Below are 17,556 nucleotides of genomic sequence, written 5' to 3'. Positions count from 1 at the left end.
AGCGGAGCCACGGGGTGCTCAGGGGAGGAGGTGGAGGTGAGCTGGGGCGGGGGGTGGGAGGACAGCTGCCCACCAATTTTTCCCCGTGGGTGCTTCAGCCCCGGAGCACCCAGGGAGTTGGCACCTATGGCTCCTGCCCTCTGCCTTGGAGCTGCTCCCGGGAGTCTCCTGCTTGCTGTGCAGGGTTGGGGGAAGAGGGGTGCTGTCAGGGTGTCCCCCTCACCCCTGCTCCTGCACCCCGCTTACCCCATCTCCATAGAGCAGGGGAAGGACATGACAGGGCTCAGGATGGAGGGAGCTTGCTACCAGCAGTTGCTGTCTCAACTTACTGATCTTTTTAAAAAGGCAATGTACTTAGAGTGGGGTCAGTGTACTTAAAAGGGCAATGCGCATCTCTCTCTCACAGGGTGTGTCTCTCTGTCTCTCATGCTGTCTCCCCTCCCTCCATCTGTGCTGCCTTGTAGAATGTGAGGCTACATTAACAACAATGTGTTAATCCTTGAGGGCTCAGCCAAGTGCTAGTTCATCATTCAGCACTAAGGCATTCCCTGGGAAATATTCCACGCTCTGACTCCACCACCTCAACCAAGCTTCACAATCATCATTGCTGTGTACAAGTATTAAATTATTTGTTTAAAACTTATACTATGTGTGTACACATGTGATATATATAGTCTTTTGCTGGTGAAAAAAATTTCCCTAGAACCTACCCCCCACCCCCCCATTTACATTAATTCTTATGGGGAAATTAGAATCGCTTAACATCGTTTCGCTTAAAGTCAAATTTTTCAGGAACATAACTACAATGTTAAGCGAGAAGTTACTGTATTAAGATTTTTTTCCTCCTCTCACGTGCCCTCCAAGCTCTTGCAGAAAGGAGGAGGTTAATTTAACAAAACAAGTTCCATTACTAAGATCAAATCTAAAACTGAAAAATACTTTTTCATGCAACATGCAGTTAGTGTGTAGGTCTCGTTGCCACAAGATTTCATTAAGGACATTAAGACTCAAAATAGAAGAGGATTGCATAGAATATGGACAATAAGAAAACCCAGAGTGACAACAGTGAAGATTAAAACAAATCAGCCAACCAAGAGTTTTGGAAAAGTTATAAACCCTCATAAGCCAACCTCGAATGGGCATTAGAAATAAAATTCCCAGAATAAAATTTCTTTAACTGCCTGCTGCAGGATTTCTTGCACATTCCTTTGGTTCCACAGTTGCTGCCCACTGTCAGAGAGAGAATACTGCACTAGATGGACCATTAGCCTGGTACTTGCATTATGTTACCTGATATTTTAGTAGGATTTTGGCTAATTTTTAAAATCTGTGGCTCTCCAGCTTAAAAGAGAATGACTGCTTGTACATTCCCCAAATAACCATGCATTAGGTGGTGCCCACAATCTGTCTAACCAGATTCATCAGAAAACAATTTACATTTTCTTTTCTTTACAGGATTTTATATTGCTGTTTTATCATTTTAGTTTTGTGCTGAGCCTCTCTCAATACAGATGCCTTGTGCATTTTGTACTTTTATTGCAATAACTACCTATTTAGTTACAATTATGCCATTGGAAATTGAACTAGAAAACTGTGGGGGGTTTTGGTGCTGAATGACATGCCACAAAAAGGCAGTTAGACTTATTGTATTTAGCATCCTACATCACATTAACCTGAAAGTGAGTTTTATAGAAAATTTCTGCTGAAAACCACACACATATTGATTGCATGAAAAAGGTTACAATGACTTCTAGGAATAGAAAATGAAACTGGATCTTATTAGTGAACATGAAGTAGAATTTATTTTCCAAAGCATTAAAGTTGCCTCAAGCCTGAGCCATACATTGCTTTATTTTCCAGTCCCATCAGGTACTTCAACAATTCTATCATCATAATATAGCTTCCTTCTAAATTAAACGAGAGCTACTGGCTATTTTCCCTTGTGATGGAATCCTTTACCATTTTAAGCCAATGCCAGTAGATTCAATCATTTCTATGTTTATCTTGCATATTAATCTGTCCTTCAGGTTCTACAGCGCTCCAGATTTTAAACTTGATGTATGTTTTCTAACAGCACCTTAACTGTGCAGGGCCCCGCCCATGAGGAGCCGTCACTACAAGATGGGGTGAGGAGGGACTAGGAGGATAAATGTTACTACAGTAGTTACTACTATTACTACTATATGTTCAGTACCAGAAAAATACTGGCAGGTGCAGCCTTACAAATATATTACAAGCCACCGTACTTTTTAATTTCTTAAGAAATAGTTTAAGTTAAAAAGTGTTCCACACCAACAGTGTCAGTAATACAGAACAGCAGTTGTTCCACTCCACAAGATATATTTACTGTATGTTACTAGAGGAACAAGAATGGGAACAAGGTCAGCCACTTCAGTAGAAATATCCCCTACACTGGACCAAACACTGCAGAAGGCCCTGTGCAAGTACTGTGTTCTGTACTTGGAGAGAGCTATAGAAAGGGACAATGCAACCTGTACCATCCACCACCTGAGTGGTAGAAGCCAATGCAAAGCCAGCTGCATTCATATACACACTAGGACCCTAGGGTGAGCAGGCTGAACCTCCATTGTAAAGCTAGTGGGCACAGGCTGCACTACAGAATCCCATGTATGTGGCTACCCCTGGCTGGCAGCGCAGTCCAGTACACGTCCACACCTGCTGCTCTCTGCTGGCTATTTGACTTCTGCTGCCTTCAGTGCCGGAAGCTGAGCACTGTGCTGGCTCAAGTCTGCTCTCTCCCATTATTCACCATCACTTTGTTTCTTGTGCCATGTGTCTCCAGTTCATTCCTTGCTCATACTGTGAATTAGGATTTTTTTTCATCTTATTTCTTTTCCTTTTAAGATGATTTAGGTGAATAGCTTTATTCAGGATGCTGATTATTCTTGCCTAGAAACAAGGTGGTATTTAAGCTATCCTACATTCGTTTAACATCTGCCCAGAGGTAATTTATTTCTCAAACCTGTTCCTACACCTTCTCCCTTAAAACATGTTCTAAAAATAGCCTACTCCCTCACAGGATTTCAGTGCTCCTGCAGTTCCCAGTAATGTCAAGGTTTGCAGACTCGGGGCTACGTGCTGCACTGTGGAAGGGTGCCCACCAACAGAGAGGGCGGGTCTTACTGGTGCTGCCATCATCCACTGCCTGCATAACTGCCTCAGCCGAGCTATGGCTGAACGAGTGAGAGGATACTGTGGGTGTGGCTTAAAGTTAATGGACAGGTCAACCAGTTCCTTCCCCCAGTCAAGATGCTGCACCTGTCCACGTAACAAGCTCTGGAAGAATCCTACTATGTGTGTCAGGGTAGGCTGGGTTTCAGAGAACTGTCTCAGGCCTTTGCCCTCTTCCAGCCCCATCAGCAGTAACGTGTCAAAACAGCTCCGTCTTGCCAGCAACACACCCTCTCTGCCCTGCTGGATTTCCCCTTTCTTCACTGGTGTTTGCGCTCCCCCACCTTCTGCATCCACTTACCTGCTTTCTCCCTTTTCCCCAGTGAAAACCCACTTTTCAGCACCTGACGCAATTCTCTTTTTCCTCTCCCACAGCTGCTGACAGAGATGGATGAAGTATTGCCCTTACTGGCATGGCTATGAGGCTCTGCTCAAAGTGTGTGTGGACAGCAGCTCTAGAGGGAGAGGGGAACATGCAGAAAAAATTGTGCCTCTCCCCTCTGGCCTGCGGATTCACTGAGAGCCCAGCCACCCACTACTCTCAGCTAGAGGAACACTCTACCCCCAAACAAATGTAACGTTCCACATATTACCTCATCTCGGCTAATGAGCTCATTGGAGAATGTCAGTCCAGGCATCAGACCCCTCTTCTTCAGCCAAAATATAGCAGCAAAAGAACCTGAGAAGAAGATCCCTTCCACTGCAGCAAAGGCAACCACTCTCTCCCCTGTTTAATACAATACACTGGAAATTAAGACTCAGAAAAATCAAATTTGCTTCTAGTTTGTCAGGTGTGCAGCTTACATTAGACACATTGATACTGAACAGCACTAAATCATCATCCACTTAGGTACCATATTTATATTTCATCACATAGGATCCCACAGCATGCATGTACGTGCACACATCATCATTTACCCACCAATGAAATGCAACCACATTTGGGGTGAAATAGGACAGCTATTAAAAGTGTTCAACACACAACAGTTTAGACCAGGAAGAGAGGAAAAATAGCACATCCAATTGACAGTAAAAGGGGCATTTCGGAAGGAAGAATTTAATTGCCCAAACTGAAATCTGGTCAGGATATCAGGCCTAATCTGGCCAGGACATCAGGCCTAATACCCCTGTTCCTCTTAGTAGAAGGTGGTTGTGACTAGTTGACAAGATTGGGAGATGCAGACTTCCTATGTGAGCCTAACCTGTCTGGCTCTCAGGTTCCTACATAAACGGAAGAGTAGTCTCCTACCTGATAGAGGCAAGACAGGATGCAATTCATTAAGATTTGTAAAGTACTCGGCTTTCTACAGTTTCTTCCATCTAGGAAGTTAGAGCATTATTATTCTGACTCTTGTAAAAATAGCTGAAAATCTTTAATGACCACAAATGATCTGACTCTCTTTTATGCCTTAGCCTAATGACAGCACCTCCCACTGCCTAGTAGCCACTGACTCCACAAAGACTATTGATGTAAACTGCAGAGAAGAGTGCCACCTATTGAATCACCAAACACCACTTCCTGCAACATCAGGAGTGCTTCTTGGAGATCTCTCATCCAGGTAATGACTAGCCTAACCTGTTCAGCCTCTGAGATTTAACAAGTTCACAGGCCAGGGAGTTATAGCTGTGCATGTAAACCCATACACTGAGAGGCTTAAAGGCATTTACCTAGAAAAAAATCTACACAAGTGCGGGAGATTTAGGATAATCTCAAGAGCAAATACAGCAATACTTAATGATTTGTTATGTTCAAAATTCACCAGAACACTTTAATCTTAAAAAGGCCTAATCAGAGCTCAATTAATGGTGAAATCCTATAAGGCACTGTACTTTGACATCCACATTATCAGCAGATGTATTCACAATTAGAGTCGTTACAACTAACGCTAAAGGAATTCATAATCACTGGGCTGAGATTTTTGAAGTCTAACAGAAAATTTTTTAATACATAACTTGGATACAGAAAATTTTGTTTTCCTTGTCTAACTTTTTAGAGGTACTCACTTATAAATGCTCCATTTTAGGAAATGCATTTGCATTTGGTACAATGGAAGTGCACATATTCCTCTTCTATTACTTAATGCTTATAATGGCTAAACAGGCTAATCTCTTCAGCAGCCATTCATCTGAAATGGTTCCGCTGCCTTTTTAGCACATAGGTTTAGTTTGCTGTGCAAGAAGAGATTCTTTTAACTGGTCAATTACTTTCAAAAGTTTTCTCTTTCCAACAGTGGAAGCGAAGGAACCAGAAAGACAAACAATGGAAGTGACTTGGGGAGGTCCACCAAGGTCCCTGCAAAGGGAATGCAGAGCAGAGTGATTGTGGACTCCCATGAGGAAAGCTCATGATAAGGACAACCTGCACAATTCTAGTAATCAAGCTGCCTTGCAAACCAATCAGTGGAGCGTATAGCGGGTAAAAGACACAACAGAGGTGGAATATTTTTTGTAATGGAGCCATCACTCTGCAACGAGCAATGGGGGAATGACTAAAGGAAGAGGGTCTACGATGAGTCTTGAATACCCCTTTAATCACAATAATGTATTTGTAACACATTCTGTGCATTAGCTAGATGGCATGATGACTCAACTTGTTTTCCACATAGGATAGACCCAAACTTTCCTCCTCACATTCCCTTCCAGCCAAAAATATACACCATAATATTCCTCACGGCATTGCTCTCCTAAGATTTAATCATAAAAGTCTTAGCAAGTTCTCTAGAAAGTATCCCAGGGCAGGGCACTTTCACTGGAGATCAAATAGCAGCTTGTCTAAATAAGCAAAATAATCTGTGTATCTGCACTATTAAGATCAGTAAAGTCAGTGTAGAAACCTCAGTTGAGGAGGGCCAACTAGACCGTACTGTGTCATGCATAAGAAACCGGAGCTGAGCCCTCAGTCTGGGGTTACCAATTATGCTCTTGTGAGACCTATTAAGTCATCTAGCTCCATCCCCCACCACTGTGAAATTCCTTGCACTACCTCTTCTAGTGCTTCGGCCAGCCTTGTTTTAAGTAAGTCCCAATTATGGAGCTTCCTCTACTTAAAGCAAGCAGTCAGGGCACTGAGTCCTACAGCGTCCCTGCCAGACTGCCAAGGAGAGCAGAAAGCACTTACCTAGGTACTAGTGGCCTTCGTGAAGGGTGTGTATTGGAAGTTAGAAAGGTACACGCTACAATACATCAATATCAGAGGATGGAATCTGGACCTGCCCCTCAACATCAGAGCTATTGTGGTGCAGGCTAGTGAAGTTGTGATCTCTATGGCCTGGCTCTATTAAGTTTAGGCTAGAAATTAGAAGGTTTCTAAACATCTGAAGAATGAGGTTTTGGAACATCTTCCCACTAGGAGCAGTGGGGCAGACAATCCCGCTAGATTCAAGATAGGGATGTAAATAACATGTAAAAACAGTAGCCTTATAACCACCTCTGCACCCGGGGTCCCTCCCAGCTGCCAGGACAGACCCCAGGCACAGGACCCTAGGTGTGCTGGGATGCCAGGCGGCAACCAGGATCCCAAGCGCAGGGATACCAGGTGCGCAAGGATGCCAGGTGGCAGCAGAGTCCCGGTCATGCGGGGCGGCAGCTGGGAGGGACCCCAGGTGGTTTAATCATTAACAGAAACCGATAAGCATCAAGCTTATTGGTTAACCGGTTAAACTCTTTCATCTCTAATTCAAGATGATAAATTTATGAACAGGATTATATAACAGAGTTGTCTGTGATAGCAGGGGAGGGGACCCTATGATCCAAGAGATCCCTTCCAGTACTATGTCCCCAAATTCACTCCTGCTGCCTCCCATTGCTGCTGCCATCCCTTACTTGGCCTCTCTTCCTCACACTCTACGCCCCAGTGCCTTCACACCCATGTACTCCTCCCCACCAAAGCCCTGCTTCTATAGAAATGCATATTGTATTTTAAAGCATCCTGATGATGTATATAGATAAATACCCAGGTCTCCAGAGGTGCAAGGTCTGTGCATTAAACTCTGGCACCTTTGCCCCCTGTGCCCCACACAGATCATTTTAAGAAAAGGACATTTATTTTTCTACTCCAATGAATGGAATGCAGGTGCCATCTGCTGGTTTATTTAGGGAAAGGTCATATGGAGAAAAGAAAAGACAAATAGCATATTTACTGTATTCCTGTAGTTCACGCAGAAGAAATATACTTGACAACTCTAAAAAATACCAGACAATCCTACAAAATAAGTGTCCATAAAGCTAACGATTAAATGCAATACCTGATAGTAAAACCCATATAGCAACATTTCTTGCTGAATGCCTACTGGCTGGCTCTTGCATACTGAAATATGTAACAAAGTTCTTAATATGCTCATTGGAAATCTCGAATCAGGAGTGTCTATTTCTGAATGTGCCTGAAGAAAACAATGTTGGGCTAATAAGTTCTTTTCACCCCCTAGCAATCACTTTGTATGCAGAAGAAACGACAGGGTCCTGCTGTACTTTGGAATGAACATACTGAGCAGTCAGTTGACAATGTCAGAGCTAATGAAACATCTATGCAACAAACATCTGGCAATGTGTCTGGTAAAAAGTGAAAAAAAAAATTATAGAAAATACAAGTTGCCAAAGGCACTAAAAGGAAAATAAGGTATAAATAACTATGTTATATCTGGCCAAGGCAACTCTACCAGCAGACTGCAGTAAAGGAAACAGTTCCCCCCCCACAACTGACATTTGGAACTTGACTAACCGTTCTCAATAGTCTCACTGAAATATTTTCAGCAAAGCCACCAATAATTGTCTGAATTTTCCCAAAGAAAAACCTTTCTTGGGATGATCCCTCTTCCCCCCCCCAAATACACAACGTAACCTGCACCTCACTTCTTCCCACCCAAAACAAGAGTGTCTACACTAGTGAATCAAACAAGTTCTCGCAGTAAGATGATTTCATTTTTAGAGGGAGGGGAGGGGTGCTTGGACATGCTCACACACCCAGAGTATTATTTGAACCCATGTTAAAGTCATAATTGCCTTTTTATCCCTTATTCATAACACAAGAACCCCCCAGAACTTTTACACCTATGATCTGGGCCTTGACATTGGCACACGTCATTAGCTCAGGATTAAGATCTACACACTGATCTGAATTTTTCTTTTTTAGACATCACGGTTGGACTTGAAACTCAAGATACACGTAACCCTTAAACTCTGGAGAAATTCTGCTCTGGAATGTTGCAGCTCAGACCCAGAAAATTACCCTTTGTTAATCTGAGGCATATATAATGGAATCACCTAATTAAAAAGCTACATACCAAAAGTTGAGTCTCTGTCTGCTATCCACCTCAGGGCCCAATCTGCTTTCTTCTTGACACAAGGCATTGTTTCAATTGCATTAAATAAAAATTCTCTATAGAATGAAACAAAGGTAATATTACAAACACTTATAATTTATTTGTATTATATTAGTACCTAGAGCCCTCAGCTGAGATTGGGACCCCACTGTGCTAGAGACTATACAAACATAGAGTAAGAAACAGTCTTTGCCCCAAAGTTTTTACAATCTAACAGACAAAAGCTACAAGGGCAAACAGAGAGAGGGAAAGTGACTTATCCAAGCTCACACAGCAGGTACATGGCAGAGCCAAGAATAGAACCCAGGTTTCTCAATTACCAAATCAGTATCCTATCCACTAGAGTATGGTGCATCTCACACTATAAGCCAGATAGTGGCCAGTTCCTGCTCAGGGAGACTCCCTTGCAGACCCCACACAGGAGCTGGGCACAATTTCAGCCCCTGTGGAATACAAATCCTGATTCTGGCTAGCACAGCTAACTGTGCTAAGTACCTCCAAAGGTTGCAGGAACATAAGCTTACAAAATGACATAGCAGCCATCTCCCCACTGCCCATGTACCTTGGAGTTCCAGGAGATACTGAGCTTCCCCAGTGTAAGATGCTGCCCTGGAAATGCAGCTCTGTATGACCCTCACTACAGGACCATGGTTTCTCCACACATCTGCAGTCACAGTCTAACTTTTTGCTATTGTTATTACTGTTAATATTTAAACTAAAGAGACTCTCTTGTTGACATATTAGCAACAAACAAGTTGGATGCAAGTAAAGTGATATATTTATTACCAAACCCAGATCAGTAAATAGCATTAAATTCCTAGAACGATCCATAACTAAACTGTTTCAATCTATCAATTATATTGCACTGTACAAATATTAACTAAGCCTCACAACACTCCTGTGTAGTAGGTATTAGTATTACTCCATTTTATAGATGAGGAATACAAAGCAGGAAATGTTAAGTGATTTTCCTAAGGCCACCCAGCGAGTCAGTATGGAAAAGAAGGCAGGTGATATTGGTATGTGCTACATGACTAGCCCTCTAGACTGCACAGCCAGTACTGAGGTAATATGTTCAATGGCTTTGTGACAACTTTGAGAATTACCGTTTCTTGGGATTTTTGATGTAAGTGTCTATTAGCAAACTGTACATCTCCGAGTGAACATTCTCAATTAGAATCTGAAATCCATAGAAACAACGAGCCTCTGGGATTTGCACTTCCTGGCTGAATCGCTCCACCTACCGAGAAAAGTGCCAGTTAGGATATTAGCACTACCTGAGAGAATATTTTCAAGCCCTGAGTTGAACAAACACAACCTCCCTGCCATGGAGAAAGGATGGGGGCAGTTGGATTGAAACATTTCACAAACATGCATGCAAACAGCTAGCAGATTGTGGAATTATTCTTTGAGAGAGAAAGTGAAATAAAGCTGCTGTATATATAGCTTATCAAACTGTAATCAAGAGGTTTGCTGTATATGTACTGAAAGTATACAGCAGAATACTGTAACACTGAAAACTTCCCATTACACAAACACTCAGGATTTTGGTTTGATATTAAATAAAATGAACCAGTACTTCACAAAATCTCTGTGTCATAGAGAATGTGTGTCTCTTTCTCCAACCTCACCCCATACTATAATGTATTCCCTAGATGTATGCCCAGAAGTTATACATGCACAAGGTCCAGGATAGGCCATTTTCAGGCCTACACCACTGATAGTTTAAGGTCAGATATCTTGCAGCCCAGCGTGACTACAAATGGCAAATCCATATCATCAGAAAGGGGTGATCCATCACTTCCTTGTAGATTCAGAGATATCCCCAACAAGTCACCTTAGTAAACACAGGTCCTTAGAATCGGTTTTACTGAGATAAGGAACACTGGCCAGGACATAATAGTATCCCCTATATTCTTTTAAAAGTACTATGCTAGGCAGAGATAGTATGATTTTAACCAACTCAAAGAGAAACACTGATGACACCACTGAAGAAGTTCACTCCCATCTTCCATTCCTAAAGAGCCAAAAATGAACACAGTCCACTGGAAGGGAGGACTTAAAGATTGTTTCCAGGAACAGAGTGGCTGGAATCCTTCAGACTATACTGGTGTGAGCCTTGTGACGTTTCACTCCATATCCTTTATGAAAATATCCTTATGATATGAATATGACAACTGAGATATACTTTATGCAAGATGGGTCTTGTAAGATATCATTGGAAAGGTTATAATTTACTGAATGTGATTATCCAATTTGTATGCCTGTATCATTTCTGTATCTGAAGTTAGGAATATTGACTATGTATCTGTATTTCAATTATGCTACTTTGGGTGACGCCCACTGCTAACACTTCAGGAACAACAATGGAAAAGCCAGACAGGGCAGTGGCCCATCAGCGAGGACAATGGACTGTGAAAAGGTTTGGCTTTCCTGCGGACCCTCCATACTGCCACTGACTCATGGACGCTGTGATACTACAGAGTCAGGTGGTCTTGTCACCTGATACTAAACATTACCTGGGACTTCTTGTAACTTTCCACTGGAAGGGAGGGGAGTCAAGTTTGGGAAACGAAGGATTTCCGCCTTATGTAAATCCTATTTAAGGGTTGGGAGGAACTCAAACTGGAATCCTCCACTTCATGATGTCTGCTCAAGAAGAAAGACTGCTAAAGCCACCTGAAGGGAAGGTGGGGGCGGGGAGGGGTCCAGACTGAGGCGGGGTCCAGTCTGAAAAGGAATACAACTGGAACTCTGAACCACAGAAACTTTGCAACCTGCCTAAAACAACATTATAACATTTCGGGTGAGAATTTACATTGTGTAATCTGTTTCTTAAGTATATTGAGCTTAGCCTGCCTAGTTTGCTTTATTTGGTCAGTACTCTGCTTTATTCTGTTATCTCTTATAGTCACTTAAAATTCACCTTTTGTAGTTAATAAACATATTTCTTGGTTGTAATATAACCCAGTTTATGTAATTTCTAACTGGGAGGGCAAGAAGTTGTGCATATCTTCCTCCACATTGAGGGAGGCAGCAAATTTCATAAAACCTTTGGGTTTGTACCCCTTAAAAAGACTGGACACCAGAGCGTTGGAGCATGTCCCTCAGGCTGAATCTTTCCAGAGCGGATCGCTGTCTCTCTGTGCAGCTGGGTGTGGCCCTGCTTGTGTGCTTGGCTGGAAGAGGCTTGTGAGCCTAACCCAGCAAGGCCAAGTAAAGGGGACCCAGGCTGGCAGAATCATAGAATATCAGGGTTGGAAGGGACCTCAGGAGGTCATCTAGTCCAACCTCCTGCTCAAAGCAGGACCAATTCCCAACAAAATCATCCCAGCCAGGGCTTTGTCAAGCCTGACCTTAAAAACTCTAAGGAAGGAGATTCCACCACCTCCCTAGGTAACCCATTCCAGTGCTTCATCACACTCCTAGTGAAAAAGTTTTTCCTAATATCCAACCTAAACCTCCCCAACTGTAACTTGAGACCATTACTCCTTGTTCTGTCATCAGGTACCACTGAGAACAGTCTAGATCCATCCTCTTTGGAACCTCCGTTCAGGTAGTTGAAAGCAGCTATCAAATCCCCCCTCAGTCTTCTCTTCTGCAGACTATACAATCCCAGTTCCCTCAGCCTCTCCTCAGAAGTCATGTGCTCCAGCCCCCTAATCATTTTTGTTGCCCTCCGCTGGGCTCTTTCCAATTTTTCCACATCCTTCTTGTAGTGTGGGGCCCAAAACTGGACACCAATACTCCAGATGAGGCCTCAACAATGTCGAATAGACGGGAATGATCACGTCCCTCGATTTGCTGGCAATGCCTCTACTTATACAGCCCAAAATGCCGTTAGCCTTCTTGGCAACAAGGGCACACTGTTGACTCATATCCAGCTTCTCGTCCACTGTAACCCCTAGGTCCTTTTCTGCAGCACTGCTTCCTAGCCATTCGGTCCCTAGTCTGTAACAGTGCATGGGATTCTTCCGTCCTAAGTCCAGGACTCTGCACTTGTCCTTGTTGAACCTCATCAGGTTTCTTTTGGCCCAATCCTCTAATTTGTCTAAATCCCTCTGTATCCTATCCCTACCCTCCAGCGAATCTACCACTCCTCCCAGTTTAATGTAATCTGCAAACTTGCTGAGAATGCAGTCCACGCCATCCTCCAGATCATTAATGAAGATATTGAACAAAACCGGCCCCAGGACCGACCCCTGGGGCAGGCACTCCACTTGAAACCGGCTGCCAACTAGACATGGAGCCATTGATCACTACCCGTTGAGCCCGACGATCTAGTCAGCTTTCTATCCACCTTATGGTGCATCTCAGCACATCAGGTGACACCCCAACGGGCCCAAACCCATCACAGGCCTAATATGTCTTAAATATTGGCCCAAGGAGAACAGGTTGCTCAGATGTCTAAGCAAAACTGAGATTACGTGCAAGAGAGAAAATGCAACTACTAAATATAATCAAGTGACTCTTTATTGTTAAGTCAAAATTAAAATGAAGAGTCTTTGCTAGCCAAATGAATGGTAACTCGTGAGAAATGGGCTCATTGTAAAGATGCCTTACCAAATTTTCATTTACAATTCCATCGCTGGCTGCAAAAAAAGCCAGGACATGAGAGATGAAGTATTTTTCTTCTGATTTCAGCTTGTTCCAGTGAGGAAAGTCCTTTGATAAATCAACCTTATGGTAAAAAAGAAAGAAAAATACAATATTATTGTCCCTTAATGTTGGTAACTCATGAAGAAAAATAGAAGAAGCTTAAGCAAATCAGTGATGATGGAAGTTATCTGAGACTAAACTTGAAAACGTTTAGAGAATTTTATTACATTTGTAATTGAATTTAAAATCAAACAGTGAAAGCAATGAAGTACAGTAGTGTATCTGCCACCATGTTGTAATTTAATTGCTTTTCAGCTTATAAATGACACCCCTCCCCACACAAATACAGATCTTTGGAAACTCAGAGAATATGCACACCATTTAGAGTCACTAGAATGACCACTAGATGACTGATACTATAGTGTGTCCGCAAAGATATTTCTAATGGGAGAGTAGAATAATTTACTTTTACATAGCGCTCTTCATCAGTCTGTGAATCACTTTAGGATGAAAGACACTATAGAAATGGAAAATGACTTTATATATTGAACCATACAACACTGTAAATGCAAAAACTTTTCCGCACTGTAAAGTGGCAAGATTTCAAAACCTCAATGTGTGTCAAAAAAACAAAGATCCTTTCCAATGTGTCTTTAAGGATACTTGCAATTAAAGACAGCATTTTGCAACGCGCCTTTAAAATGAAAAGGATTTTCTTTATGTGACATCTAATTTCTCCCACAAGACTACTGTTGGACAATAAGAAAGCATTACATATCTACTCTTCTATAAGGCTGTGAATTCTGGCTGGGGTAGCTCTCCTGACTCCTAAACTGTGGGCCTTGTTCACTGGACCATAATACTCTCAGTGTCCCTAAAACACCTCAATGCACACTGGCAGAGGGCCCACCACCACACTGCAACGCATATCAGGCCTGACACACTCACTAACCGCATCACAGTGTGATCATAATATGTATCTAAAAGGTGCCTTGTAAGGTATAATATTTAAACTGATCATATGCCAGTCCTGAAAAATCATTGCATGATGTATGTATGGGTTGTGTACAATGAGTTACATATGTGTACTAGAAATACACATTCTTAAAATGTGTTTGGAAAGCAGTGCACAAACCCTGCCTGCCCTAGATAAAGAAATGTCCATTTACCTGTCTGACCCACTTGATTACAGGCAGAGGACAATAAGAATACATTTACACATAAGATAAACAAAGCTATCACGCTAACAAGAATGGAGAAGAGAGTTTAGTGAGCAGGCCAGGGGACAGACTCTGCATCCCAGAAAGACTTCCTGGCTCTTGAGACAGAGACAATGGACTTCAGGAAATATAAGGGTAACAAAAAGCTATTAATCCCTCACGTAAGGGACAAGAGACCAAAGCTCTTGGAATCTGTGAAAGGTGGATCCTTCAACCATGTGGACTGAAGTCTCTGGAACCTGACAATAGATGAGAAATTGCCTCAGACCAAGATTGTAATCTGTTAAACTTTAGACACTCGAAAGCATGTTTTATTTTTGTTTTGTCTGCAATCATACCTGTCTTTTTCTCTTGCTTAGTATCATAGAATCATAGGGTTAGAAGGAACCACAAGAGTCATCTAGTCTAACCCCTGGCCAAGATGCATGATTTGTTGTGTCTAAACCATCCAAGACAGATGGATATCGAGCCTGCTTTTGAAAACCTCCAGTGAAGAAGCTTCTACAACCTCCTGAGGCAGTCTGTTCCATTGCCCTACTGTTCTTTACACTTAGGAAGTTTTTCCTGAGATTTAATCTAAATCTGCTATGCTGTAGTTTGAACCCATTGCCTGTTGTCCTGCCCTCTGTGGCAAAAGAGAAAAACTTTTCTCCATACTTTTTGTGGCAGCCTTTCAAGTATCTGAAGACCACTCTCATATTCCTCCCTTAATCTCCTCTTTTCCAAACTAAACATACCCATGTCCCTTCAGCCTTTGTGCGTATGGCTTGCATTCCTTTGAACATCCCTTTGATCATCTTTGTTGCTGGCCTCTGGTTCCTTTCCAGTTTCTCTACATCCTTTCTATACATTGATGACCAAAACTGGACATAGTACTCCAGCTGAGCCCTAACCAGCGCTGAGTAGAGTGGAACTATCACCTCCCATGACTTGCACTCTATGCCTCTGTTAATGCAACCTAAAACTGCATTTGCTTTTTTTGCAAGAGCACCTCATTTCTGGTTCATGTTGAGGCTGTGATCCACCACAACTTCCAGCTCCTTCTCAGCAGTGCTGCTGCCAGGCCAGTTTTCCCCCATTCTGTATTTATGCATTTGTTTTTTCTCCCCCAAGTGCAGCACCTTACATTTGCCTTTGCTGATTTTCATTTTGTTTATAGCCCAGTTCTCCAATTTATCAAGATACTTCTGAATTTTAGCTCTATCCTCCTAAGTATTGGCAACCCCCTCCCGCCCCACCAAACTCTGTCTCATCTGCAAACTTGATCAGTATGTTCTCTCTACCTATATCCAAGTCATTAATAAATATGTTCAACAACACTGGACCCATAGCAGATCCCTGTGAACCCCACTTGAATCACTTACATCTCTGATCTTTACTAATAAACTCATTCTTGTTTTATTACAAAACAATACCAGTGGTGTACGTTAAAGTGAAGTGTGAGTCTTCAGATAACCTAACAGGCTGGTGTGTACACTCTCTCTTCGAAGGCAGCAAACGTAATTTCTGTGAGCATCACAGTGAGACGTCTCTGGGGTTCACTAACTGTTGACTGCATGGGCAAGGTTGAGACCAGCAGAGTCTCAAGGACAGACTGGAGTGACAGGGAGTTGACAATCTAATCTCCAACAAGGCTGAGACTTGCTGAGGCAGAGAGATCACACCGTGGCTTACAATTCTGAGTGTCCCGAATAGAACATCACACTCACCTCTTCTGCTGTCCAGAAGGAAGCTTGTGCCTTTTTATACATGTTCCATATATCCGGGTATTGGAGTGGGAAGATGACAAATCTACGAGGATTTTTTCTGAGAAGAGGTTCTTCATTTGGTTTAAAGTCATTTTCAATAGCATCTGAAGAGAAACCCTAAAGAAAAAGCAGTGTCATTTCAGAGGATTGCTTCCCCGTTATTACTCCAGTATGTGCAGTACGATGGAGAAACCCAACTTGCATTTTCAAGATTCATGGAGCAAACATTGAACTGAACGCACATACACATGCAAGATCACAAACTACCAGTTTGTGTCTAGCACAGTTACTCGGGGCTTGTCCACGCAGGGATGTTACACCTGATTAGCTCTGGTTTGCTCCCATTAAAGTCCTTATGTCCACACATACTGTTTTTAAGTACATTATTCAGCGTCTCAGATTGCAGTAATTAACCCTGTTTGGAACAGGAAAAACTTTACATTGAGGTTTCCCTCCCCCCACTTTAGAGTTTGTGTGGATGCATTCCTAACTACTCTAATTCTGGCAGTCCTCCCACTGCTACCAGACTGCAATGCTTTATACCTGCATCAACCTGTCTGTGTACCTGTGTGCCTTCGACTGCTCAGATTTCATCTTCACTGGATGTCATCCTCCTATTTAAATGCTGATGGGTAGCCAGATGTGCCCCTTTTTGATACCAGGAAGTAGTGAGTTCACGCTCCCAGGCTCATATTCCCATTATAGCAGTCATGTACCTTGGTACTTTTGTGTGGACCCCAGCAGAGCTCCTGGACTTGACTGCCCTCTTTGGAGAGCTGCACATCCAGTTATATCTGCATAAGAGAGTCACCAGAATGCAAACATCTAAAAGCCATTGTCAAAGCAAATGCCTGCGAGGGACACTCCCAGACTTGGCTCCAGTGCCATATCAAAACAAAGGAGTTCTGGCAAAAGTACCTGAAGACAAGGGACAAGAACAGGACCACTGGTAATGCTCCTACCACCTTGCCCATACTATGAGCCACTGGACACCTGACCCAGAGGATTTGGATTTTATACAAGAACCCCATATGGACAGCCACCCTGAAACTGCTGTGGTGGAGAACTCTACCAGGAAGTATTACATAGTGTAACAGAATAAAACTGTACAGGGGGATTTAAACAACATTTTCTGGTACTGGCTGTCCACTACAATGTTGAAGGTCAGCCTGCTCAACCTTTAAACGCTGCCCTGCCCCACTCAAAATGGCACCCACAACAGAGACTTAAAGCTATACAGTTTTATTTCCCTGAAGTATAAAATCCCACAATCATCAGTATCACAGGGATCAAAAAAGATCAAACACATTGCATGGCAAGCACATTTACAGTAGCAGCAGATACAGGAACCAACGAAGCAGCAGAAATTTTACTTTGCATCATAGTTTTACCAATGCACTGAGATTTAGGTGTGATGGGTTGGACCCCCCCTTTCGTGGTGCCACCTGCTGTGCTGGGGTCCCATTGAGCCTGCCCATT

General features: G+C 42.7%; 1 protein-coding gene across 1 annotated transcript in view; it reads right to left on the bottom strand.

Annotated features, from left to right (window-relative positions):
- The window catches only part of RRM2B (ribonucleotide reductase regulatory TP53 inducible subunit M2B), a 41,574-nt gene that overhangs the window by 13,953 nt on the left and 10,065 nt on the right, over positions 1–17,556 (bottom strand). The window contains exons 2-6 of the mRNA XM_054017279.1: positions 16,039–16,194; positions 13,074–13,190; positions 9,617–9,750; positions 8,472–8,566; positions 3,786–3,919 (exon numbers count right to left, since the gene is read on the bottom strand). Coding sequence (XP_053873254.1) covers positions 3,786–3,919; positions 8,472–8,566; positions 9,617–9,750; positions 13,074–13,190; positions 16,039–16,194 — 636 coding nt within the window. The remainder of the gene's footprint in view (positions 1–3,785; positions 3,920–8,471; positions 8,567–9,616; positions 9,751–13,073; positions 13,191–16,038; positions 16,195–17,556) is intronic.

Source organism: Malaclemys terrapin, chromosome 2 (assembly GCF_027887155.1).
Source record: "Malaclemys terrapin pileata isolate rMalTer1 chromosome 2, rMalTer1.hap1, whole genome shotgun sequence".
NCBI classification, from domain to species: domain Eukaryota; kingdom Metazoa; phylum Chordata; order Testudines; family Emydidae; genus Malaclemys; species Malaclemys terrapin.
The sequence above is the reverse complement of the archived record's forward strand: the minus strand, read 5'-3'. Positions and strand labels throughout refer to the sequence as shown.